This window comes from Loxodonta africana, chromosome 1 (assembly GCF_030014295.1).
Source record: "Loxodonta africana isolate mLoxAfr1 chromosome 1, mLoxAfr1.hap2, whole genome shotgun sequence".
Classification (NCBI taxonomy): Eukaryota; Metazoa; Chordata; class Mammalia; order Proboscidea; family Elephantidae; genus Loxodonta; species Loxodonta africana.
This window is the reverse complement of record NC_087342.1, coordinates 199,433,138-199,458,591: the sequence shown is the minus strand read 5'-3', so window position 1 is coordinate 199,458,591 and position 25,454 is coordinate 199,433,138. Positions and strand designations below refer to the sequence as shown.

The window sequence follows — 25,454 nt, the reverse complement described above, 5'->3', positions numbered from 1 at the left end:
CACAGAGTCAGTGTTGCCTCAGATGTATTTTAAATAAAAAATGTTTAAGTCCAACATCAGTCCAAATAATGCAATGATACAAAAGGGAAATTTTTTTTTTTCCATGAACAGTTAATGAGTACACAAGAAAGAGTAGTATTTATTTAGTGATTGCATTCATTCAGTGAGCAGGAAGAGGCCACATCTGACTCTCAGCTACAGAGCACTGGTGGTCCTTATCCAGCTTCCTTGGATGGTGCTTGATAGGCTCCACTTCAGCCTTAACTGGACTCAAGAAGAATATTGTACCTTGTTTAAAATGTGAGTTTTATGACTGCTAAAATTGGTTGTGGAACTGGTTGAGGGAGTAGAAGGTGAAAGCCATCACTTAGGAACTGGCAGAAGTGACTGGCATTATTAGGACTTTGTAAGCATGGTAGCAGCTTGGATGTCCTAAAGCATCCTGGTAAATACCATCCCATGTTGGGCACTGTGAGATAGTGTCCCTGTCCTGCAGGGATCAGAGTGCTTCCATTTCCCAGAACATGTCCCTTGACTATTCTTAGGAACATTCTTGGTATCTCAGTTATCACCCTCTCCTCCAAAACAAAACAAACCAGTTGTCACTAAGTCAACTCCGATCATGAAGAGCCCATGTGTGTCAGAGTAGAACTGTGCTCCATAGGGTTTTCCGTGGCTAATTTTTTAGAAGAAGATCATCAGGCCTTTCTTTTGAGGAGCTGCTGGGTAGACTTGAACCACTAACCCTTCAGTTAGCAGCTGAGCATGTAAACTGTTTGCACCACCTAGGGAGTCCTTATTAGTGACCCCTTAATTCAGCAGGTTCCCTTACTTACAATTCCCAAGCATTTCTATTTCTTTCTCCCTCTCATCTCCCATAGCCTTTCTATCTTGTCAGGGGCTTAGCTTCTTCCAGGCCTTCTTACCCTCTTTTCCTAGGATTGGTACCTTGGTTTGCATGCAGAAAAGTGTGTTGATGTTTTATGAGTATACTTTTTCTTAGGGAATCCTCATTTTCTGGGCTTAATTTATAATCTGTAGGGCAGATGAGAATGTAATTCCCCTTGAAGTCCTCATCAGGTTTCAAGGACAGACATTGTTATTTGTCCCTTTTAGGGAGGATGACATTGCAAGGCTCTGCTCTGCTCCTCTTCTTAGAGGTCAAGAGGCACTTGGACTGGGTTGGTAAGGAGGGCAGGATACCCCCAGGCATGGTGCATCCAGCCTGGTGCTGCTCCTCTCATGGCACTGTTCTGTGGTGATTCTTGCTAGTATCTTCCAAAAGTACCTCTTGGTGTTGCCTCCATGGTATTATAGTTCTCACTGATGACAGCTATCAGCAGCTTTCCTTATGGAAGCCTTTCATTCCTCCCTCTCACTGGCAGCAGCTTTTAGGATTCTTGAGATGGGGGAACGCCAACATGTGTACCTACAATGATGTGTTATAGTTTAAAGAATACTCACTTGGGGGGCAGACCGGCTTGGCTCGGAATCCTGATCAACCACTTTCTAACTGTGGGACCTTGGGATTGTTGCATAATCTTTCTGAGTCTCAGCTTTCTCATCTGTAAAATGCAGCAATAACATCAGCCTAATAGATTTGTTGTAAATAGTAAATAGATACATAGAATGTCTAATACAGTATCTGGCAGATACCAAAAAAAAAAAAAAAAAACAACCAAACCCATTGCTGTTTCATAGTGATCATATAGAACAGAGTAGAACTGCCCCATAGGGTTTATAAGGAGTGGTTGATGGAGTTGAACTGCTAACCTTTTGGTTAGCAGGCGAGCTGTACCACCAGGGCTCCATCTGGCAGATAAAAAAAAAAAAAAACCCGTTGCCATCTAGTTGGTTCCAACTCATAGTGACCCTATAGGACAGAGTAGAACTGCCAGCTAGTAGATGCTAAATAAAAGATAAACAATTGCTGTCAAGTTAATTTCAACTCATTGATCCCATGTGTTTCATGATAGAGCTCTTCTCCATGGGTTTTCAATGAGTAATTTTTTGGAAGTAGATCACCAGGCTATTTTTAAAGGTGCCTCTGTGTGTAGTCCAACCTTTAACCTTTGGGTTAGCAGCTGAGTACGTTAACCATTTGCACTACCTGGTGAAGACCGAAGAAAAGATATGTGTTGCTATTATTAGTAGTTGAGTGCATTGGTAGCTTGACATCTGGGTGTTACTTTTAGCAGTGCCCATTAAAAAAAAAAATGCTTTAAGGGGTTCTTTTAAGCAGCTTATCTGAAGCACCGTAAATAAGGCACTACCCAGCATCACGTGTTCAGCCCGGACCCTCTTAGCTCCCTCTTGCTGTGCCTTAATGAAGGCGACTACGCTCTGTTGGTGACTTGGCAACAGCCAACTTTGATTTGTTCTAATGGCTATTTTCCAGGACCTACCTTGTAGGCTTAGTACAGCCTACAATTTCTGCCTGAACTCACAAAAGACTTAGCAAAAATCCCATATTTTGCCTGAGTATTTTACAGCTGATATAGGGCAATGCCCTGTCCTTCTTGGAGCACTGAGCACCCAAATAAGTCAAATTCCACAAGTAACCTCAAACTAGATGTGGAAACTAAATTCCAGTGGAGATGCTGGGCCACATTTCTATGCATTCATCATTTATTATACAACCATGCTTGAACAGTAATGATGACATTTTCCAGTAGAACAGAAAACAGTTTCTGCCTTCAGGGCTCATGACATTTTAGAGACAGAACAAGTGCAAACAAAGCCACGTGCAGTGTCATTTTAGTGAATGTGATGTTAAAAATGTACACGCGGGTTGGGTGCAGCATGACTGACTCACTATGCAGCACAAATGAAGAGTGGATTTAAAAACTTGAATCCCTTGGGTGCCCATTCAGACCTCTATATGCTTTTTATATACATTCAGACCTCTTCCCCATTTGGGCACTTTGATTTTCCTATTAAAAAGAAAGAAAGAAAAGACAAATAACAGAGGAAATGGAAAGTCCTAGGAGTATGTAACTGAAAATACTTCTTAACATGTATGTCTAAACTCGAGAGCACAGCAAGGGTTTCCAAAAGCAGTGTCCATATTTGTGTAGTTAGGACCAAAAACCAAAGTGTTGATGAACTCTAAGGCAGCTGAACTCTTGGAAATTTAGGGGACCACCAGGGCTTCTTCACCAGTTGAACAGAAAATTCAAAGAACCCTGTAACTGATACCACCACCTACAGCCCAATTAGGCTAAGCATGCAGCTCCCGTTTCCTCTGGATATAAAGATCTCTGGGATATCAGAATGTCACTGAGTAATGCAAATGGTTTGTGCTTGACTATTAACCTAAAGGTTGGTGGTTCAAACCCACCCAGCAGCACTGCGGAAGAAAGTCCTGATGATCTGCTTCTGTAAAGATTATAGTCAAGAAAACCTATAGAGCGGTTCTAGTGTGTAACACATGGGGTAGCCAGCAGTTGGAATCGATTGAACTGCAGTGGGTTTGTTTTTTTTGGTTTAGCATGGTAGGATGTGCTTAGGTCATTCTCAGTTGGTCCCCAGGTTCCTGGACTGAAGTGGGCAGGTGTTATGAAGGGAATGACAGAGGGGACAATGGAAGGAGCACGTTCACATGGATAATGCTTTTTAATATCAGGTCCAATTCATGGCCCATTCGATTTTAACTGGGTTTAGTTTGCCTTTGCTAATTAGAGCAGTGTCACAGGAGCACAATGTTAGTGTTTTTTTTTTTTTTTTTGACCTCCCTCAAATTCTAATAGTAAAATTGTTATTAGAGCTCAGTCTTAATCACTAAAATAAAAATATCCATTATTGTGGCCTACTTTGAGCCTAGCGTTATGCTCAGCATAAGGTATATAAAAATGAATGAGACATGGTCTGTCACCTTCAGCTGGTGTGAGTAAAGACAACAACATTGTGAGGTGGGAGAGAGGGAGACTGAGAGAGAGTGAACCCTGGGAGAGAGCAATCACATTTTGAAACACTTGTTGTGAGGAATGAGTAAAGGAAACAAAATTTAAATAAAAAAAACAACAGATTAGTAAAGTCCTATGATTCTTGCAGTAAATGGTTTTCTTCATCGTTGTCCCTGTCGTCATCATCATCATTTGTCATCATCTCCAGAACAAATTACATCTGAAGCACATAAATTTTACATAATTGAAAAGAATATTTCTTTAAAAACTACTTTGAAAAATGATAAAGGGTAATAATCCTTTAATAATCATTTTTGCAAGTTTCATGCTCCTCGTAGGATGTTGTGGGATGGTTTCTGTATCACATCCGTCCTCTTGTTTGTGCTTGCCTAGGTTGAGCCAGTGATAGAGAGAGGCCACGAGAGCCTGGTCCATCACATCCTGCTGTATCAGTGCAGCAGCAACTTCAACGACAGTGTCCTGGACTACGGCCACGAGTGCTACCACCCGAACATGCCTGATGCCTTCCTCACCTGCGAGACTGTTATTTTTGCCTGGGCCATTGGTGGAGAGGTGGGGCTAGTGGTTACTGTGACGTAACACAATTAATTGTCCATGCCCCGCCACTGCCCCAAATGTGATTTGAATACAGGTAGTCCCTGACTTAAAACAGGGTTTTGTTCTGACAACTCCATTTTAAGTCGATTCTGACATAAGTTGAATACCTTTTTTTTTTATTATTATTATTGTCTTTTATTATCGGTATGTTTATAAATCCAATCTTTGTCTTTGGGGGTTGAAAACATTACATGTAAACTTACAGATATATTTTAATGCATACATACAACCATAAAAATATGCAAATCATAAAAATTTACTCCAACAATGAGGAAGAGTTGGACAACATTGGCATTTTGTCAGTTGTGGTAGTAACTCTACTTGTGAAAGGTTCTGGGTCATCTGGATTATCCCTGGGAATGGAGATGGCATTTTTAGTCAGAAAATTAGTGAGAGTTGTCTGTACCGTCCTTTTCTTTTTTTCTTTCTACGTTTTGCAGTAACATCCACTGTTTCTTGAATCTGCCCACTGACTTTAGCAAAGTGTTCAGCATTTGGGTCCATGTTTTCAAGCAACTGAAGCCCGTGATTTAGTTTAAAAAAACCCAGCTAATGCTTTCTCTGTAAAAATTTTTGACAACTTCTCTCCTTCTTCCTCATTATTTCTTTTTTCTTCAGCATTTCTTTCCTCTTCAAAATCTGTTAAGTCCCGATCTGTCAATTCCCCCTCTTCGTGATTTATGAGTTGTTCCACATTGACAATACCAAGTTCTAAATTCAGTGTTCTTGCTATGTGAATGATCTTTTCCATCATATTATCTTGATCAGATGCTTGGAGTGTGTTCACATAACTCAGTAATTTTTTCCATATCCCCTGCATGCTTTTTCCTGTAACTTCTTCCCAGGAAAATGCAATGTTCCAGATACACTGACAGTCGTTAAGTGCAGTTTGTCATAACTCGGATATATTTTAGGTCAGGGACTACCTGTACCTATAAGTAAAGCTATATACACTATCTTTAATGTGAAAGTGGCTTATTTCCATTTTTTAAGGAGGTGATTTTTTCTTTAAGCCATTTTATTTGATCAATTATAGATTAATGGAGTTCCAGAATGTTGAAATACCTTTGAGAATGGTTGAGTTTTGAGTGGAGTAAAGCCCTTAGGACTTTTATAGGACACTGACTAATGCAATTCTCCACATTTAGGGCTTTTCCTATCCACCTCATGTTGGCTTATCCCTTGGTACTCCGTTAGACCCTCACTATGTGCTCCTGGAGGTCCATTATGACAACCCAACTTATAAGGAAGGTGAGTGTACTCTTCTTATATTTCATCCATGCTTTTGAAATGTTTTGTAACTCTTGTGTTAATGGACTTGAAACGAAATAGCAGCCTATGCTAGTGTTGTTGTTGTTGCCATGGAGTTGGCTCCAACTCATCACAAGCTCATGTGCAACAGAACAAAACATTGTCCAGCCTTACGCCGCTGTCGCGATCATTGGTATGCTCGAGTTCGTAGTTGTGGCCACTGTGTATTTTGAGTGCCTTCCATTCTAGGAGGCTCATTTTCCAACACGGTATTGGAAAATATTCTGTTGTGACCCATATGGTTTTCACTGGCTGATTTTTGGAAGCATGTCACCAGGCTTTCCTTTCTAGTATTTCTTAGACTGGAAACTGATGAAACTTGTTCACCATGGCTAAACCTGCTGGTATTTGAAACACCAGTCTTGTAGCTTCCAGCATGCAAATCACCACGGTAAGACAAACTGACAGAAGGGTGGTGGATAGTAGAGTTAGTTTACACATTTATCATCCAAATTAAGATACTTTTTAGAGTGAAAAAGGATGCTGTTAATAATTACACCTAGACGACAGACATTAACCAAAGCCAACCAGGCACGTGAGCATGTGCTGTCACGAATCTTAGAACACATTTGCCTGCTACTTACCAGGACCTGTATAATGGATTTTTTGGGGAGGGGGTTATAAATTTATTCTAAATATCTAGGGCTTATAGAATATTTTCTAACTCAACATATGAAAATACTACTATTCATCACATTAAAAAGTACTAAGCATTTTGTTGTGTGATGGGCAAACTCTAAATATACTCAAGAAATATTTATGCAATGACTCTGTGTAATATAATATTGGAGAGAAGGGATAGAAGTTTGTACATCTGATATTTAAGATTACTTATGTAAAATTCTAAAACCCCCAAAATGATAGCTTCAGTATGGAATTGTAAGAAGAAGTAACTCAGTTATTATTTTGCATTGATTTATGCAGTTATTCAGTAAACACTGAGAACCAGCTATATGCCAGGCCTGTGCTTGAATATAAAAAGGGACACTGCCCCCACTCTCGTGGATATTATAGTCTAGCAGGAAAGAGAAACAACCAAATAATCAGACCAATTAATATAAATTTATATATATTCTAATTGGTCCCAAGGAGAGGTGCCTGACACTGTGAGACATTGGTGAGCTAATATAGCTATAAACATATGTGTAGGCTGGGGAGTGGGGGCAGAAAGGTTTCCTCCAGGAAGCAAACTATTCATCTGGGTGACTGGATGTGCTAGGGTAGAGATGAAGAAAGGAGCTGATGAGCTGGGAGATCAAGGCAACACCAGACCATCTAAGTTCTTGTAGGCCATGGTAAACATTTTGGTCTTTATCCTAAAGGCAATGGGAAGTGATTGAAGAGTTTAATGCGGTGGAGTCAAATATTGAAATTCGTATTTTGAAAAAACTACTCCGACTACTGCCGCATGGAAAATAGATTGTAAGGAGGGGTAACGTTGTGAGATTTTTCAGCAGTAATGTTTCTCTAAATTAAAAGTAATTTCCAAGATAATTGTGCTTATTAACAAGCTAATAAATTGCTTTAACTGCCCAAAGTGATTCACACAAGATACTTTCTCTGAATTCACTTTAATTTTTCACCCATAAGTCATGTCCCTTACTCTGAACCTTGAATCTATAAGAATTAAAGTTAAAAACTTTCATAAAACCAAAAAAATACTTTCAAAAAACCTATTACCAATTCTAAAGGCTACATATCCATGAAAATATATTTGTCTATAAAAATTGTTTGTAATAATAATGAGAAAGACTCTTGAATGTCCTATGTTTATATTGCAAATTTTATTCTTAAAAATTTTTACATTTTTAATTTTATATTATTCATAAAAGGAATGTTCTATATAAAACCAAAACCGTTGCTGTCGAATCTATTCCGACTCATAGCGACCCTATAGGATGGAGTAGAACTACCCCACACACTTTCCAAGGAGCACCTGGTGGATTCAAACTGCCGACCTTTTGGTTAGCAGCTGTAGCACTTAACCACTATGCCACCAGGCCACCAGGGTTTCCATAGTGTTCTATATAATGTGTAATAATTCTGCAATTAGAAATTCAACATGAATCACTTCTTTTATAAAGTATTGTAAAGGTGGAATATTTGATAGATTTGCCTGTCGGTTTTCAGTCAAGTTCACTTTCACATGATGTTTCAATGCAAAAATGGAATGTAAGCTTATTCTGCGAATAGGTTAATATAGAACTCAAGATTTTAGTACTGTTTTTATTCATATTCATAATTAGAATACAGTCTTAGAGTTATGTTAATTTTACCTCCAAAAACATGTGGATTTGGATTACTAGAAATGTTCTTTTTAATAAGCACTTTTTATTTACTTAATAAATTATTACTTTGTTTCACTAGATAACGTATTAGTGGTCCAAACAGGTAATGCGATGAATGAACCTAACTACAGGAGGACCCAACTGGAATTCTTCCTTAACTTTTACCCCATCTGTTATAATAAGGAGGCAGGTTAAAAGAAATATAAAACACAAAACAAAATTGTCCAAGATATGTCCAAAGAATATTCTAGAGTTAGGACAGACAGTCCCCATTGTAATGTACATTCATATGTGCATTGGTGATAATATAAAATAAGAATTGATTTTCATGATTTATTTAACAAAAGAATGAGTCCCTGGTATGTGTCTGACCACCAGACACTAGACATACAAAGATGAAAAGACATACTCTTTAACCTGAAGATGCTTTGGACTAAAAAAAAAAAAAAAAAAAAAATTTTTTTTTCTTTGGACTAGCTGCCATTTATTGAGTACTTAATATGTGCCAAACACTGTTCTGAATGCTTTGCATTTAAGCCTCATGTCAATTTTATGAGTTAGTACTACTGCTATTAAGGCCATTTTACAGATTGGGAAACTGAAGCACAGAAGGATTAAGTAACTTTTCCAAGGTCTTACACCTAGTAAGCAGCAGAGCTGGCATTTGAAGCCGGGAAAGTCAGCTCCAGAACCGGTGTTTTTAATCATCACAGTACTTCCTCATGGTGACCCTAAAGATCTGAACAAACCCAAGTCAACAACAAATAATTAATGTATGTTCATAATAACAAAGCACTAAGCAGAAGAAGCTTGCATTTTTTCAAAGCTATTAAAGAGGTCGAGAGATACAGATTTCCTAGGATAATTATTGGGATAGTTCAATTCAGCATTCTGGTAATGAATATTTTCTAAGTATGTGTGCGTGCATAAATTTGTGGGATGTATAATATTAAATGAGAACTAGTATAAAGACTTGGTGTTTAGCAAAGAAGGATTAACGATCAGCAGATTAAGTGGATCAATTTAAAGAAGATGAAAAAGCAAAATGAGGGGAAAGCATCAATTTGGTAGTCGCGGGTAGGTAAATCACCACTGCAGAAGGGAGTCAGTTAATTTCAGTTAGTTCAATAGATTAATGAAGTGATTGAGACTCATAGTCTCTTCCTTATGATAGCTTTGGTGACAGCAAGGAGTGTGTCTTATTTATTTCTAATCTCCACAGAGCTTAGTATAGTGCTGTACACATCATAGATTCTTAATAACTGTTTATTGAATAACTGTTTTTGGGTGACTGGAGAATGGTGATAAAGTATAAAAAGAGAAAGTTAACCTTTGGTGCTTTTCTCCATCAACAGATAACTTCTAGACCAAAGGACTTTCACCTCTAAGTAAATATCATTGAACTTTGCCTCCGAACAATATAAAACTTTTGCTAAGTTAATCTATATCCTAATAAGTGGTTTTAGAATTTTCATTTTGCCATGTGAGAGAATAGTGGAATGTATCAGCTGGATAACAAACATTTCTCCCGTAGTGTGCCGTGTAAGTCCAAAGTGGTTGTGGACAGTATGTTTGTGAAGCTGAATGTTGTCCCCAGTTAATCTCTGATTTTCTTCCTTTGCATTGTGAGATTTTAAGGAAAATTAATGAGCCCATTTCAACTGAATATGGAGAACTTTTTTTAAGAACTCAAATTCAATTTTGCTTTTGTGCTCTTGTTCCAGGATTAATAGATAATTCAGGACTGAGGTTACTTCATACAACTGATACAAGGAAATACGATGCTGGGGTGATCGAGGCTGGCCTCTGGGTAAGCCTCTTCCATACCATACCTCCAGGGATGCCTGAGTTCCGATCTGAGGGTCACTGTACTCTGGAGTGCCTAGAAGAGGTAGGCAGCTTCTGAGTCTGAGTTGCTATTTACAGATACATTGATGTTCTTAGAAACTGTATTGTAAAAACTTCATGCTTGTTAATTATTGATCCCGTTCTAGTCATCACATTGTGAACCCATTAAAATTTTAGTAGGACCTTTGATTGCCTTTTTAAAAAGTGAAGGCTGTAGTTGTTGTTATGTGCTGTTGAGTCAAGTAAGACCATATAGGATTGAGTAGAATTGCTCTGTAGGGTTTCCTAGGCTGTAATCTTTATAGGGAAGAGTCCTGTTGGTGCAGTGGTTAAGAGCTTAGCTGCTAACCAAAAGGCTGGCAGTTCGAATCCACCAGCCACTCCTTGGAAACCCTATGGGGCAGTTCTTCTTTGTCCTATAGGATTGCTATGAATTGGAATTGACTCTATGGCAACGGGTTTGCTTTTTGGTTTTAGAATCTTTATGGGAGCAGATTGCCTGGTCTTTTCTCCCACATAGTGGCTTGTGGGTTTGAACCTCTGACATTTTGCTTAGCATCCCAGCACTTAACCATTGTGCCACCAGGGAGTGGAATTCTGAAGAAAAGAATAACTTCCAGGGTGTTTTTCTTCCTAGTCCTTACTCCTTGTTTTATTTCATATCGGGCACTTTATCTTTTACAATTTCCACCTTTGTGTTGCCTCCTCTTCTTTTTTTTTCTTTTACCTTTTATTCATATTCATTTTTCCTTCATTCATTTTAATATATTTTTTCCTTTTTTGCCCTGCTTTACAGTTCCCTTCTTTAACGAAAGAGCAAGAATAGCTAATAACAAAAATATAAATTGGATAAGAGAAAACCATATATAAGTATTTAATAATGATTGCTTCTATTGATAGCTTTTTTCCATGGCTCATATTCTTTATGGGCTACATTATCCTGTGGCTGTGGACAGTATGGCAGGCTGGTGAATTAGAAAGATAATATTCTCCTGAGTTATTTAGACCACGATTCAAATTGCCATGACAGTATGTTCTAGCTGTGGGACCAGGGGCAATTCACTTATTTTCTCAGACCCTCTTGTTTTCTCATCTGGAAAAGTGAGAATAGTTTGTCCCTTTAAGAATTGGGATGTGCAGGTTAGTAACATATTGAAATCTTTTCGCTAGAAGTTTTGACTATCCCTTTATCTTCTAAAAGACGGAAAAAGAAAGATAAGATTTAGGAGAGGGACCTCAGGAAGCATTAGTTCCCTTTCTTTTCTCCTGCCAAATATTGCATCACAAAGACCATGTTGTTAGGGATAAGTCATGAAAAAGCCAAATTAAAATGTTGCGCATTTACTCAGATTTCTTTAGCTACTCTTCTCAGTTGTCCCTCCAAGTACCTTCAAACACAAACTGTCTGAACATGACTTGTTTGGGCTAATCAGGTCTTCCTCTGTGTCCCCTGCAGGCTCTGGAAGCTGAAAAGCCAAGTGGGATCCACGTGTTCGCAGTTCTCCTCCACGCTCACCTGGCGGGCAGAGGAATCAGGTTGCGTCATTTTCGGAAAGGGGAGGAGATGAAATTACTCTCTTATGATGATGATTTTGACTTCAATTTCCAGGAGTTTCAGTATCTAAAGGAAGAGCGAACAATCTTACCAGTATGAATGTTTTTGTTCTTTTTCACTGAATGTTAGGATCGTCATGAGACTTTTATTTGCTGAGATTTAGTAAGGTTTCTACTAGTGAAATTAATGGCTCATTGTATCCATATTTTTAAAGCCACCCGCTGTGGGTGTTGCACAACCCAGTTGGAATGTGTTTGATCCGTTTTCCAGACTTGAAACTCATTTATCTTAATGTTCCCAGGGGCAGTTCAACTTGTTGATTTTAAAAATGAACTCAGATTCTGAGCACAAAATGTTATTGTTTTCAGATTTGACTTTCCAGTTAGGAATCTTTTGGGTTGCAATTGAGGTAATAGAATCAGATGTTTTCTTATGCCATCTTGAATAGATACAATAATTTTTAGAAGTTTCATTTCAGTCAAAATGAATATAATGATAATTGTTTCATTTGATGAAGGTATTGTGACTTAGCTAATTACACCGTGCCGTGTAATCCAGCTTGCAACAATACTTATGTTTATGGTGCAAAGATAGAAGGGTCTTATGCCTTGTGAGGATAATTTTTTTTTTAATTTTATGATTCTTTATTTTGTAAAATTTTTTTATTGCATAATAATACAGGCTCAATTGTCATGTGATTTTCTACCCTTATTCCATTCCTAAATGTATAGAATTCTCACACCATTTATGAAATGAGAGTAATATCAATATCTTTTCTACATGGTGCTGAGGATGGGGATGTGTAAATGGGATGAGCTCTCAGGGAGAAGGCACAGCATAATATGATACTAAGTGAGAAGGCGAAAAAGCAAAAAAAGGTTAGAAAGAGGAGGGGTCCCTCTTTTTTTCTAATGACTATCCCTTAAATCCACAGCTCTGGGCCTGTATTCCTTTCAGAAATTCTTTGAACACACCCTAAGAGTGGAAAGATGATCCTTCAAGATTCTTAATGGCTATACTCTCTTGTATTGTGTTATCTTGGGGCTTCCCAACCAACTTTATGGTGTTATCTCAGGGTTTCCTAACTGGTATGCCACAAGTAGGGTATATGTGCATTAAGGTACTGATCTTGGGGCCCTCTGAGAGCCAGGCAGGGAGCAGGTGTACTAGGGAAGCTAGTACCCACGGCTGGCTGCCTCTAGCCCATGAGAAGCCTCCTCCATTTACCTGAGTGGTGATCCATAAACATATTATTTTCTGCTCATACTGTAATGTTTAAAAGGTTGGAAGGCACTAGAACAACAAATTACTGTTAATTTACCTCACAATTCAGTTGTAAGGAAACAAAGACATGGTTAAAAACCTTCAAATGAAGTAAACACAGTAGTATCTATGGTAACATTTTTTAAGCATTTAATCTGTGCTGAAGACTAAGCATGCTTTGTATCATTTAATCTCCTCACAATAAAGGTGAAAAATAAGTGCTATTTTCATCATTATTTAGATGAACAAATTGTTCCCATGTGGTTCAGGTCCTTATTTAAGGCCATGCAGCTAGTAAGTGACAGTGTCTGGCCTGAACACAGAGAACCTTGTTTGTTAGCTGGGTTATTATAGCATATTGAAGCATAAAGCTTCAATCTGAAAGCTTTTACTTTTATGTTTTAGGGAGATAACCTAATTACTGAGTGTCGCTACAACACAAAAGATAGAGCACGAATGACTTGGGTAAGAAACTATTATTATTATTATTCATTTCTGAGGAGAGAGGAATAAACTTTGATTTTAGAAGAATAAAAAAAAAGAGTAAAACAGTATTCCCATTTGGAAATAAAATTCATGAAAGTCTTGAGCATGAAGTATTATAAAAGTAAAATCAGAGATGTTTTAGCTTTTTATCAGAGGTAATATTAACTGATGATACTATGTGCAAACCCTGGTGGTGTAGCTGTTAAGAGCTATGGCTGCTAACCAAAAGGTTGGCGGTTCAAATCCACCACGTGCTCCTTGGAAACCCTATAGGGCAGTTCTACTCTGCCCTACAGAGTTGCTTTTGGTCAGAATCGACTCAATGGCAATGGGTTTGGTTTTGGTTTAATGATACTATGATAATATATGTGATATAATTTATTGACCCTTTTATGAAAAGTTATCCTTTGTTTTCTCATCTTCTCCTAACCAAATATTGTTAATAAGAGACTTATGGTCATTAAATGAGTATCTACTTGAGTCTGGACTTAATCAGACAAATCAGGACTTCAAAAGGAAGAATTTCTGTTTCCTTGATCTTGGGGCATGTGACTCAAAGAGAAATCTCGTGCCAACAGATTTAACGGGGAGTTCTACCAAATATTCAAGAAATAATTCATGCCTCACCCAATTTCTTCCAGAGGACCCAAAAAGAGAACACCTCCCACCAACTCTATTTTATGCAGCTGACATAATCTTAATAATAAAACTTAATGAGGACAGTATGAGAGAAACCAGTTACATGCACTAAATGGAAATATCTTTTGTATAAAAAAGATTATATATAAAAATGTACTGTTAGGAATAATTTTGGTTTAACTAAGGAATGGAAAATTGGCTTAAATTAGAAAATATATTAACTTCATTCTACATTAAGAGATTAAAGGAAGAAGACATATGATCATTTCACTAGTGGTAGAAAAGGCATTCATAAATTTAAGTCATTCATGAAAAAAAAGACATTTAACAAACCAAGAATAGAAGGGAATTGCCTTAATCAGATGCAGCCTAGCTATAAGAAATCTGTAGAAAAATATCAGCCTTAATGACATATTAGAAACATTTCTTTAATATCTGGAAGGAGAGAAGAATATTAATACTGCTTCCATTCAGCATTTTGCTGGAAAAGGAAAAAAAGGAGATAGAGGATCGTAGAGGAAGAATCAAACACGTTATTCACAGATACAGTGATTTTTCTGCCTCAAACCTCTTGCCAGAATTGGTAAAATATAAAATGAATTGTATTTTAGTGCTCAAGCAAATGTCTGCTAGAAAATATGACTTAAAATGGTAAGTTATATAGAAATAAAATCTAACATAAGATGTGTTCGATCTCTGTGGAAATAAATTATAAATTTCTATTGAGAGATTTTAATGTACATGGATCAGAAAGCTCAGTAAGATAAAAACGTTCTTTCTATTCAAATTGATTTATAAATTTCATGTAATTCCGTAAAAAAAAAAATCCAAGAGATTTATGATTTGGACTTTTGGTATCCTACCTAGGAAATCTTCACCTGCACAAAGTTACAAAGATTTTTTGCTATCTTTTATTTTCTAAAAATTCTACAGTTTTTGCTTTCACGTGGAACAAGTTGATCCTAAAATCTACATGAAAGAGCAAAGGTATAAGGATAGGCAGTAACCCAAACCTGTTGCCGTCAAGTGGATTCCAACTCATAGTGACCCAATAGGACAGAGTAGAACTGACTCATAGGGTTTCCAAGGCTTCAATCTTTATGAAAGCAGACTGCCACATCTTTCGCCTACAGAATGGAGGAAGTGGTGGGTTCAAAACATTGACTCTATAGTTTAGCAGCCAAGAACGTGAAAGCTGTGCCATCAGGGCTCGTTAAGAATAGGAAATACATTGTATAAAAGAAAAACAAGGTGGGAAATGAGCTACTGCATATTAAGGCTTATTAAAGCTATGGTAATTAATTTTAGTAGGTAATTAATTTGCTTATATTCAAAATGTGAAATCTGTGCTCCCTACGGTATGTAGTGCTGATGTTTACGTACATGATGATAAGTTTATAGAACACTCAGTGAAATCAAGGCAAAAATTCTGTCATACTGATTGGTATCACGTTAACCAAACATCCCCGTGAACCTCTGAAATGTTCACCGTGGTGAGAATTTTACATCCTATAAGTAGAACCTTAAAGAGATTATTAGATTAATTAACAAAGGCAACTTTTTACAGATGGAAATAATTCTATTAATTGTTAAATGTGTCACTACTTTCTTGAAAGGCAAATTGCCATTTGGATTATTACTCTTTAGCTTTAAGATTTATTATGTTTCAATGTTGGAAGAAACAGTGTAACATAAGGGGCTTGGGTGTTATAAGTGTCACAGCTGATAGAACATATAGTTTTCTACATAAAATATCTCCAATTTCAGGGAGGACTAAGCACCAGGAATGAAATGTGTCTCTCCTACCTTCTTTATTACCCAAGAATTAATCTTACTCGGTGTGCAAGTATTCCAGATATTATGGAACAACTTCAGTTCATTGGCGTTAGAGAGATCTACAGACCAGTCACGTAAGTAGTAAATGGATTTCCTGGTATGGGTAATATACTTCAGAGAAGGATGGGCTTTATTTTTATATCTGATTCATTACCATGCTATGGGATTCTTTTATATATGCTATTCCATTCAATTATTTTGAACTTGGGGAAATGAAATAAGTTTCTTAGTTGCTGTGTCCTAGGTGCCCAAGGCCACCCCAGGTTTGGTGACTTGCTGGAGGACTTACAGCGCTCAGCACATAGTTGTACTCATGGCTAATGTTTATTAAGATGAAAGGATACAAAGCAAAATCAACCAAAGAAATAGGCACACAGGGCAAAGCCCAGAGGAAAGTAGGTGCCAGCTTCCAATAGTCTTCTCCTAGTGGAATCACACAGGACATGCTTAATTCCACCAGCATCTAATTGTGACAGCACGTATGCAGTTTATCTGCTGGGACTCTCATTAAAGCCTCAGCACCCTGAGAAGCCATTGGAAGCTGGTCACACAGGCATCCTCTGCCTGCACGCACCATGACAATCTAAATGTTCTCCTGCAAGGTTGAACCTTGGCTGGTGTTAGGGATTGTGTTTTGTGTTGCGAATCCTAACTCCTATACTTGTGGTTGTGATCTCTTGTGGAATGGGTTTTCCTTGTTATGTTAATGAGGCAGTATTAGGGTAGGGTGTGTTTTAAATCAATCTCTTTCAAGATATAAAAGAGCAGAAATGGGGCAAGATAGAGGCAGGCCACATGAAGATCACCAAGGAACCCAGGAACAGAACCTGAAGAGTCAAGGACCTTCCCCCATAGCAGACAGAGAAAGCCTTTCCCTAGAGCTGGCGGCCTGAATTCCGACTTCTAGCCTTCTAAACTGTGAGACAATAAATTTCTGTTTGTTAAAGCTACTCATTTGTATTTCTGTTATAGCAACACTAGGAGCCCTGGTGGCGCCATGGTTAAGCACTTGACTGCTACTGAAAAGTCAGTGGTTTGAACCCACCTGTCGCTCTGTGGGAGAAAGATGTGGCAATCTGCTTCCATAAAGATTTACAGCCTTGGAAACCCTATGGGGCAGTTGGACTCTGTTCTATAGGGTCGCTATGAGTCAGAATCGACAGTTTCAGGCCTGCTATGCTGACTTTTTCAGCACAATTACATATTATAGGAACCACTGAAGCTAAAATAATAAACAGGATAAATATTATTTCTGCCCCCTTGAGATTATATTCTAGAGGGGGGAGAGGTAATAAACAAACAAGTATAAATATAAAGTGTTAGTGGTAGATATTATGAAGACAATGGAGACAGTGAAAGTGGTGTGTGGCCACTTCCAATAGAGTGGTGAAGGCCTTCTGGGGATGCAGTGTTTGAGCGGAGACCTAAACCATGAGGAACTGTCTTTGGAAAGATCTACAAGTATATTCTCCAATAGAAGACCCAGTGTGGTGGCACTAACGTGGATGTGAACCTAGCGTGTTCAAGAAACAGCAAGAAGGTGAGTTGGGCCGGAGTGGTGAAGTAAGGCAGAGAGTAAGTGAGGAGGTTTGAGAGCAAATGAGACCAGATCATGTTGGACTTTGTAGGCAGGATAAGGACTTCAGGTTTTAAGTGCAAAGAGAAGCATTTATGTATAAACAAAGTCAATTGATTGCTGGGTTTTAGAAAGGACATTAGGAAGGCAAGATAGGAAAGAATATCGATCTGGAGACTATTGTGATGGTCCTGTTGAGAGGTGCTGGAGCCTTGGGCCAAAATGGTGGCACTAGAGGTGATGAAAAGTGGTTATGTTCAGGTTATCTTTTGAAGGAAGCACCTACAGAACTTTTTGACAGATTGTATCTCGAGGAGGTGATAAGGCAAAGAGAAAAATAAAGGCTCAATGGTGATGTATGAATAGCGTTAGGGAAACATGTTTGAAGCAGAAACAGAATTCTGTTGTGGATGTATTAAAACTAATGTTAAAAAAAATGATTTTGTCTATTCTTAGTAATACTGGATAGAAGAATTAGGATGATTAGTAGAAATTTAGGGACAGTAGATTCTGTTTTAACATAAGGAAGAATTTTCTAAAAATTGTAACTTATCAAAACGAAAGAGACATATGTAATTAGTCAACGGCCTCACACAGATTTTTGAGGGAGTGTGTTTAAGGGGACACTAAAAAGCCAGTTCATGAGGATGTGAAGATGAGATGCTGAAGAACATAAATATTGTCTACTTTTTTTTGCATAAATATGAATTATAAATTACGGATTGTAAAAACACTCTGCTTTCTTAGTTAAACTTACCTTTGGGAGATACATTCTACTGAGTTCCTATCCAAACAACCAATGACTAACAAAAAACATAAAAAAGTAATAAAATACGAATAGCAAAAGGCATATATAAGTTAGTTTGTAGTTTACCAAGTATTTCATGTGGGTGATTTCATTTTAATTTACTTTTACACAATTGTGACAGGTAGAGCAAGACACACTATCCCAGTTTTACTGAGGGTGAAATAGTAAGAGATTAAAATATTCTTCAGCATCACACGGTGTATAATGAATGAGGAAGCAGGGGTTTATATTCTGATCTCCTGACTTATGAATATATTCTGCTGCCTTTATGCGAAGAGTAAATAATTCCATGTGCAACTAAACAAAAACTTGGCAGATAAAACGTCACTCTATGAAAAATAAGGTGTAGTCTTGTTTTGAAAATATTGGTAAATATTAAATCATTCCTTACTGAGACTTTGTCATTTTTTCTTTTGACATAATTTTTATATATTGAATAGAAACTTTTCCCATTCCAGAGTAATTTTAGAAAATGTGAAAAGCGGATATTCAAAGCCATATGTTTACGAAATGAATGAAGTGCATTCTGTGGCCCAGTGATTATCTTTTGTGTTCTAACCTGTGTGAAGCCTCCCCAAATGCTCAGCTCCCATTTCCTAACAAGCCCTGACAGTGTCCCAACTTTTGGCCTGCCCCAGGAAATATGGAAGTTGAGTTTTTCATCATTTGGAAAGAGAGGGAATTGCTTCATAGAACAAGGCCAGTTTTGAGATGCCATTGCCCACATAAACCGATTTAACTTCATGGTTAAATTTATTTATTCTTCAAAAATTACAAGTGAAAAAAGAGCCTCTATTTTAAAATACATGTTTCAATTCTAAATCAGACTTCCAAGCCTAGTTCATCATCACAGTGACATAAATGATGTTGAAGGCCAAACCAACAAGGTGCTGGCTAAAAGATCAGAAGGAGAGAAAATGGCTTGGATGCTTTTTTCTCTCTTGCTCAAAGGGATATTGCTAATTTGGTTTCAGGGTACAATATTGAAAAGGAATATCATATAGTCTGTTTCCCCATGTGTCTGTCAGTTGTTGTACTGTGGGGGCTTGTGTGTTGCTGTGATGCTGGAAGCTATGCCACGAGTATTCAGATACCAGCAGGGTCACCCTGGAGGACAGGTTTCAGCTGAGCTTCCAGACTAAGACAGACTAGGAAGAAGGACCCGGCAGTCTACTTCTGAAAAGCATTAGCCAGTGAAAACCTATGAATAGCCGCAGAACATTGATATAGTGCTGGAAGATGAGCCCCCCAGGTTGGAAGGCACTCAAAAGATGAGTGGGGAAGAGCTGCCTCCTCAAAGTAGAGTCAACCTTAATGACGTGGATGGAGTCCAGCTTTCAGGACCTTCATTTGCTGATGTGGCATGACTCAAAATGGGAAGAAACAGCTGCAAACATCCATTAATAATCGGAACCTGGAAGGTACAAAGTATGAATCTAGGAAAATTGGAAATCGTCAAAATTGAAATGGAACGCATAAACATCAATATCCTAGGCATTAGTGAGCTGAAATGGACTGGTATTGGCCATTTTGAATCGGACAATCATATAGTCTACTATGCTGGGAATGACAACTTGAAGAGGAATGGTGTTGCATTCATCATCAAAAAGAACGTTTCAAGAGCTATCCTGAAGTACAGTGCTCTCAGTGATAGGGTAATATCCATACGCCTACAAGGAAGACCAGTTAATATGACTATTATTCAAATTTACGTACCAACCACTAGGGCCAAAGATGAAGAACTAGAAGATTTTTATCAGCTGCTGCAGTCTGAAATTGATCGAAAATGCAATCAAGATGCATTGATAATTACTGGCGATTGGAATGCAAAAGTTGGAAACAAAGAAGAAGGTCCAGTAGTTGGAAAATATGGCCTTGGTGATAGAAACAATGCCGGAGATCGAATGATAGAATTTTGCAAGACCAACGACTTCTTCATTGCAAATACCTTCTTTCACCAACATAAACGGCGACTATACACATGGACCTCGCCAGGTGGAAATCAAATTGACTACATCTGTGGAAAGAGGCGATGGAAAAGCTCAATATCATCAGTCAGAACAAGGCCAGGGGCTGACTGTGGAACAGACCATCAATTGCTCATGTGCAAGCACAAGGTGAAACTGAAGAAAATCAGAGCAAGTCCATGAGAGCGAAAATATGACCTTGAGTATATCCCATCTGAATTTAGAGACCATCTCAAGGATAGATTTGATGCATTGAACACTAGTGACCAAAGACCAGATGAGTTGTGGAATGACATCAAGGACATCATCCATGAAGAAAGAAAGAGGTCACTGAAAAGACAGGAAAGAAAGAAAAGACCAAGATGGATGTCAGAGGAGACTCTGAAACTTGCTCTTGAGCGTCGAGCAGCTAAAGCAAAAAGAAGAATTGATGAAGTAAAAGAACTGAACAGAAGATTTCAAAGGGCGGATCGAGAAGACAAAGTATTATAATGACATGTGCAAAGAGCTGGAGATGGAAAACCAAAAGGGAAGAACACGCTCGGCGTTTCTCAAGCTGAAAGAACTGAAGAAAAAATTCAAGCCTCGAGCTGCAATAGTGAAGGATTCCGTGGGGAAAATATTAAACGATGCAGGAAGCATCAAAAGAAGATGGAAGGAATACAAAGAGTCATTATACCAAAAAGAATGAGTCGACATTCAGCCATTTCAAGAGGTGGCATATGATCAGAAACCGATGGTACTCAAGGAAGAAGTCCAAGCTGCTATGAAGGCATTGGCAAAAAATAAGGCTCCAGGAATTGATGGAATATCAATTGAGATGTTTTAAGAAACAGATGCAGTGCTGGAGGTGCTCACTTATCTATGCCAAGAAATATGGAAGACAGCTTCCTGGGCCATCTGACTGGAAGAGACCCATATTTATGCCTATTCCCAAGAAAGGTGATCCCACCGAAAGTGGAAATTATAGAACAATATCATTAATATCACATGCAAGCAAAATTTTGCTGAAGATCATTCAAAAACAGCTGCAGCAGTATATTGATGGGGAACTGCCAGAAATTCAGGCTGGTTTCAGAAGAGGACGTGGAACCAGGGATATCATTGCTGATGTTAGATGGTTCTTGGCTGAAAGCAGAGATTACCAGAAGGATGTTTACCTGTGTTTTATTGACTATGCAAAGGCATTTGACTGCGTGGATCATAATAAACTATAGATAACACTGCGAAGAATGGGAATTCCAGAACACTTAAATGTGCTCATTATATGAAGAAGAATGGGGCGTCAGGATTGGAGGAAGACTCATTAACAACCTGCATTATGCAGATGACACAACCTTGCTTGCTGAAAGTGAAAAAGACTTGAAGCACTAACAAAGATCAAAGACCACAGCCTTCAGTATGGATTACACCTCAACATAAAGAAAGCAAAAATCCTCACAACTGGACCAATGAGCAACATCATGATAAACAGAGAAAAGATTGAAGTTGTCAAGGATTTCATTTTACTTGGATCCACAATCAACAGCCATGGAAGCAGCAGTCAAGAAATCAAAAGACGTGTTGCATTGGGCAAATCTGCTGCAAAGGACCTCTTCAAAGTGTTGAAGAGCAAAGATGTCACCCTGAAGACTAAGGTGTGCCTGACCCAAGCCATGGTATTTTCAATCACATCATTTGCATGTGAAAGCTGGACAATGAATAAGGAAGACCGAAGAAGAGTTGACTCCTTTGAGTTGTGGTGTTGGCGAAGAATACTGAATATACCATGGCCTGCCAAAAGAACGAACAAATCTGTCTTGGAAAAAGTGTGTCCAGAATGCTCCTTAGAGGCAAGGAGGGCGAGACTGCGTCTTATATACTTTGGAGATGTTGTCAGGAGGGATCAGTGCCTGGAGAAGGACATCATGCTTGGCAGAGTACAGGGTCAGCAGAAAAGAGGAAGACCCTCAATGAGGCGGATTGACACAGTGGCTGCAACAATAAGCTCAAGCATAACAATGATTGTAAGGATGGGGCAGGACAGGGCAGTGTTTCGTTCTGTTGTGCATAGGGTCGCTATGATTCGGAACCAACTCTTCGGCACCTAACAACAACAACAACATAGTCTGTTACCCAAAATCTTTTATCTTGTGTTTTTAATATAATGAGTAATTAGGTGCTGTGTTTTATTGTAAACACTCTGTAGCAATTCTATGATTAGAGGATGAGTTGTTAGGAAAATAAAGACAACCACATTCTGTTTCAATTTCATTGTCTGTTCTGGGGGATGCAGGTTTTCTCTGCCCCCTGCAGATTTGGCAAGGCTTAAGGAAAAACAGAAAAACTCACAAAGATCAGATAACAGAATAGATAATGAGTTTAGATAAATTGTGGATTCTCTACCGTACCACACATCAACACTGTCTACGAAGTCGTACTGAGGCTTGTGTGATGGAAAGTTCCTGAGTTATTTATTCTGTTTCCGGAAAAGAATCATGGGAGTTGTTTCTTCCTTTGCTTTATTTATTTATTTTTTTTTTTGCAGGAAAAGTCACTTTATTTTATAATATGTAGAAATCACATGTACTTATTATAAAGAATTCAGATAATGTAGAAAAAGTTTTTTTAAAAGAAGGCAAAAGTAAACACCTCAAATTACATTGCTTCGAAATAAACTTTGCTAATGTTATTATTGTTAGTTGCCATCAAGTTAGCTCTGACTCACAGCGACCGCATGTACAGTAGATAAAATGTTGCCCGGTCCTGCACCATCTTCGTGATCGTTGGTATGCATGAGACCATTGTTGTGGCCACTGTGTATTTTGAGTGCCTTCCCACTGAGGGGGCTCATCCAGCAGTATGAGTATCCAGTGGCATAGTGGTTAAGTGCTATGGCTGCTAATCAAAAGGTCAGCAGTTCGAATCTGCCAGGCGCTCCTTGGAAACTCTATGGGGCAGTTCTGCTCTGTCCTATAGGGTCGCTATGAGTGTTTTTTTAAATTTTATATTAAAGAGGATTAGGGTGGGATTGTAACGCCCTTACCCAGGTCACATTCCTAATCCAATATAAAGGAAGTTTCCCTGGAGTGTGGCCTGCACCACCTCTTATCTCTCAAGGGACAAAAAAGGAAAGGGAAGCAAGCTGAGAATTGGGGACCTCATACCACCAAGAAAGCAGCAGCAGCTGCAGAGCATGTCCTTTGGACCTGGGGTCCCTGTGCCTGAGAAGCTCCTTGACAAGGGGAAGATTGATGGCAAGGAATTTTCCTCCAGAGCTGACAGAGACAGAAAGCCGTCCCCTGGAGCTGATACCTTGAATTTGGATTTGTAAACTACTAGACTGTGAGAGAATAAATTTGTCTTTGCTAAAGCCATCCACTTGTGGTATTTTTGCTGTAGCAGCACTAGATGAATAAGACAGTTGGACTCAATTTTTTTAAGCTACATGTTTCAATTTTAGATCATGAAACATGAGAGCATTAATACTTTCACATTTTCTCCCACTTTCAAATATTTATTATTTATATTTGTTTATAATTTAAAGATTTTTAATGTTAACATTATTTCTGAAACCATAATTCCCACAATTATTTAATGTAACTTTTATATTTAATTAGATTTAATGATTGATTTAATAATAGATTTAATTTTCATATGATTTTTACATTTTTGAATTCCTTAATTTAATTCATCAGGATTTTATCTGTAATTTGTTTAATCAAGAAGGACTTCTGGGTGTTTTAAGTCCTGAATTCTTTCATGTTTGAGAATTCCTGCATTTATACTTGAACAGCATTTTGGTTGGGTATAATATTTTGGAGTTACACTGCTTTTCCTTTGGGATATCTTCCTGTACAAATGGAATAATTCTTTGTTTGCCTGTAAGTTTCATAATTTAAATTGAACATATTTCATTGTTGAGCATTCTGAACCAAATTTCCCTGAAATACAAAGTGTTCTTTCAAACATGTATTCACCTCTTTATTTTAGGGAAATTTTCTTGTATTATATCTATGAAAAAATTTTCTAATCTGCTTGTGATATTTCTCAAGCATTTTCTTTTGTAATTCAATGTTTTAATATTCTGCTTCTGTTTCTAATTTATTTGGTGCTAAATTTATTTTGTCATAAATTTATTTCCTTAGATTTGCAGTCTCCCTATTGAGCCAACCTCTTGTTTTACCATCTTATATCTGTGCTCTTGTTTAGCTGAATTCATATTCTTATTAGTCTTACAGCATAAAATACTTGTGGGAATTCTCTCCTGTGTAATTGGTTTGTATTTTCTTCTAGACAGCTTTCCTGTCTCTTTACATGCAAAGTGATACAATTTCCTTTTTGCCCCTATGTTTTCAGGATTGCTATGTCATTTCTTCCATATGTTGAGGGATTTCTATCCAAAAATTCTTTTTGTTCCAATACAGTATAGGTGCATTCTTGACTAACTTACAAACGTATTTGAAACCAGTTCTCTTTCTCTCCACACCAAGGTTTGAGGTTTGGGTGGATTATTTTGTGTATACACTTTTATGTATTTTGAAGGTAAAGGGTTGTTGGGGGTAGGGATGAGACTTTCTACTCTATATTAGAATGTATGGATTGTTTCTGGGATTTTATTAAATATCTGTTTGAGGAAGTTTTCTGACTGAATGGGGCTGAATTCCTTTGCATGGGGGAATTTCCCAGGCCTTATATCATACTGTTAAAAGTGGTGCAGCCCTGGAGCCTTCTCTTCTACCGGGGGGACTCGCTTTTACTGTGTACAACTGACATTCATTCCCTCAGTCAAGGAATGTGAAGAGGATAAGGAGTTGTGCTACATTGGTTCAGGTTCTCTAATTTCCTTCTTTAGTGATTAGATTGTAAAGTTTGTGGCATTATGTTGTGTTCTTTGCCTGCTTGTTTATGATACATTTTTATTTCTGTTTTTTTTTTTTTTAGGTCAAATTGTTTGAGGTATATTTTACGTAGAATAAAATGCACTCATTTTAAGTATACTACTAGAAGAGTTTTATCAGATGTGTGCAGCTGTTAAACCGTATAACAAACAAGATCGAGAATTTTTCTGTCACCCTAGAAAGTCCTCTTCAGCCTCTTCACAGACAATCTCGATTTTTACACACAGTCCTAAGAAACTGCAAATCTGCTTTCTGTCATTATATATGAGTTTGATCTTTTCTAGAATTTTACATAGATGGGATTATAACATATGTAATCTGTGTCTGGATTCTTTTACTAAGAATATGTTTCTAAGATTCATCTATATGTGTGTATCAGCAGTCTATTCATTTTTTTATTGCTGAGTCTTATTCCCTTGTATGGACACACCACACTTTATCGATTTGCCAGTCTGAGGACATTTGGGTAGTTTC

At 37.9% G+C, this 25,454-nt stretch overlaps 1 protein-coding gene across 1 annotated transcript in view; it reads left to right on the top strand.

Annotated features, from left to right (window-relative positions):
* MOXD1 (monooxygenase DBH like 1) overlaps positions 1–25,454 on the top strand; it is a 119,531-nt gene that overhangs the window by 72,698 nt on the left and 21,379 nt on the right. The window contains exons 5-10 of the mRNA XM_064290913.1: positions 4,299–4,478; positions 5,672–5,774; positions 9,847–10,013; positions 11,427–11,618; positions 13,194–13,253; positions 15,681–15,823. Coding sequence (XP_064146983.1) covers positions 4,299–4,478; positions 5,672–5,774; positions 9,847–10,013; positions 11,427–11,618; positions 13,194–13,253; positions 15,681–15,823 — 845 coding nt within the window. The remainder of the gene's footprint in view (positions 1–4,298; positions 4,479–5,671; positions 5,775–9,846; positions 10,014–11,426; positions 11,619–13,193; positions 13,254–15,680; positions 15,824–25,454) is intronic.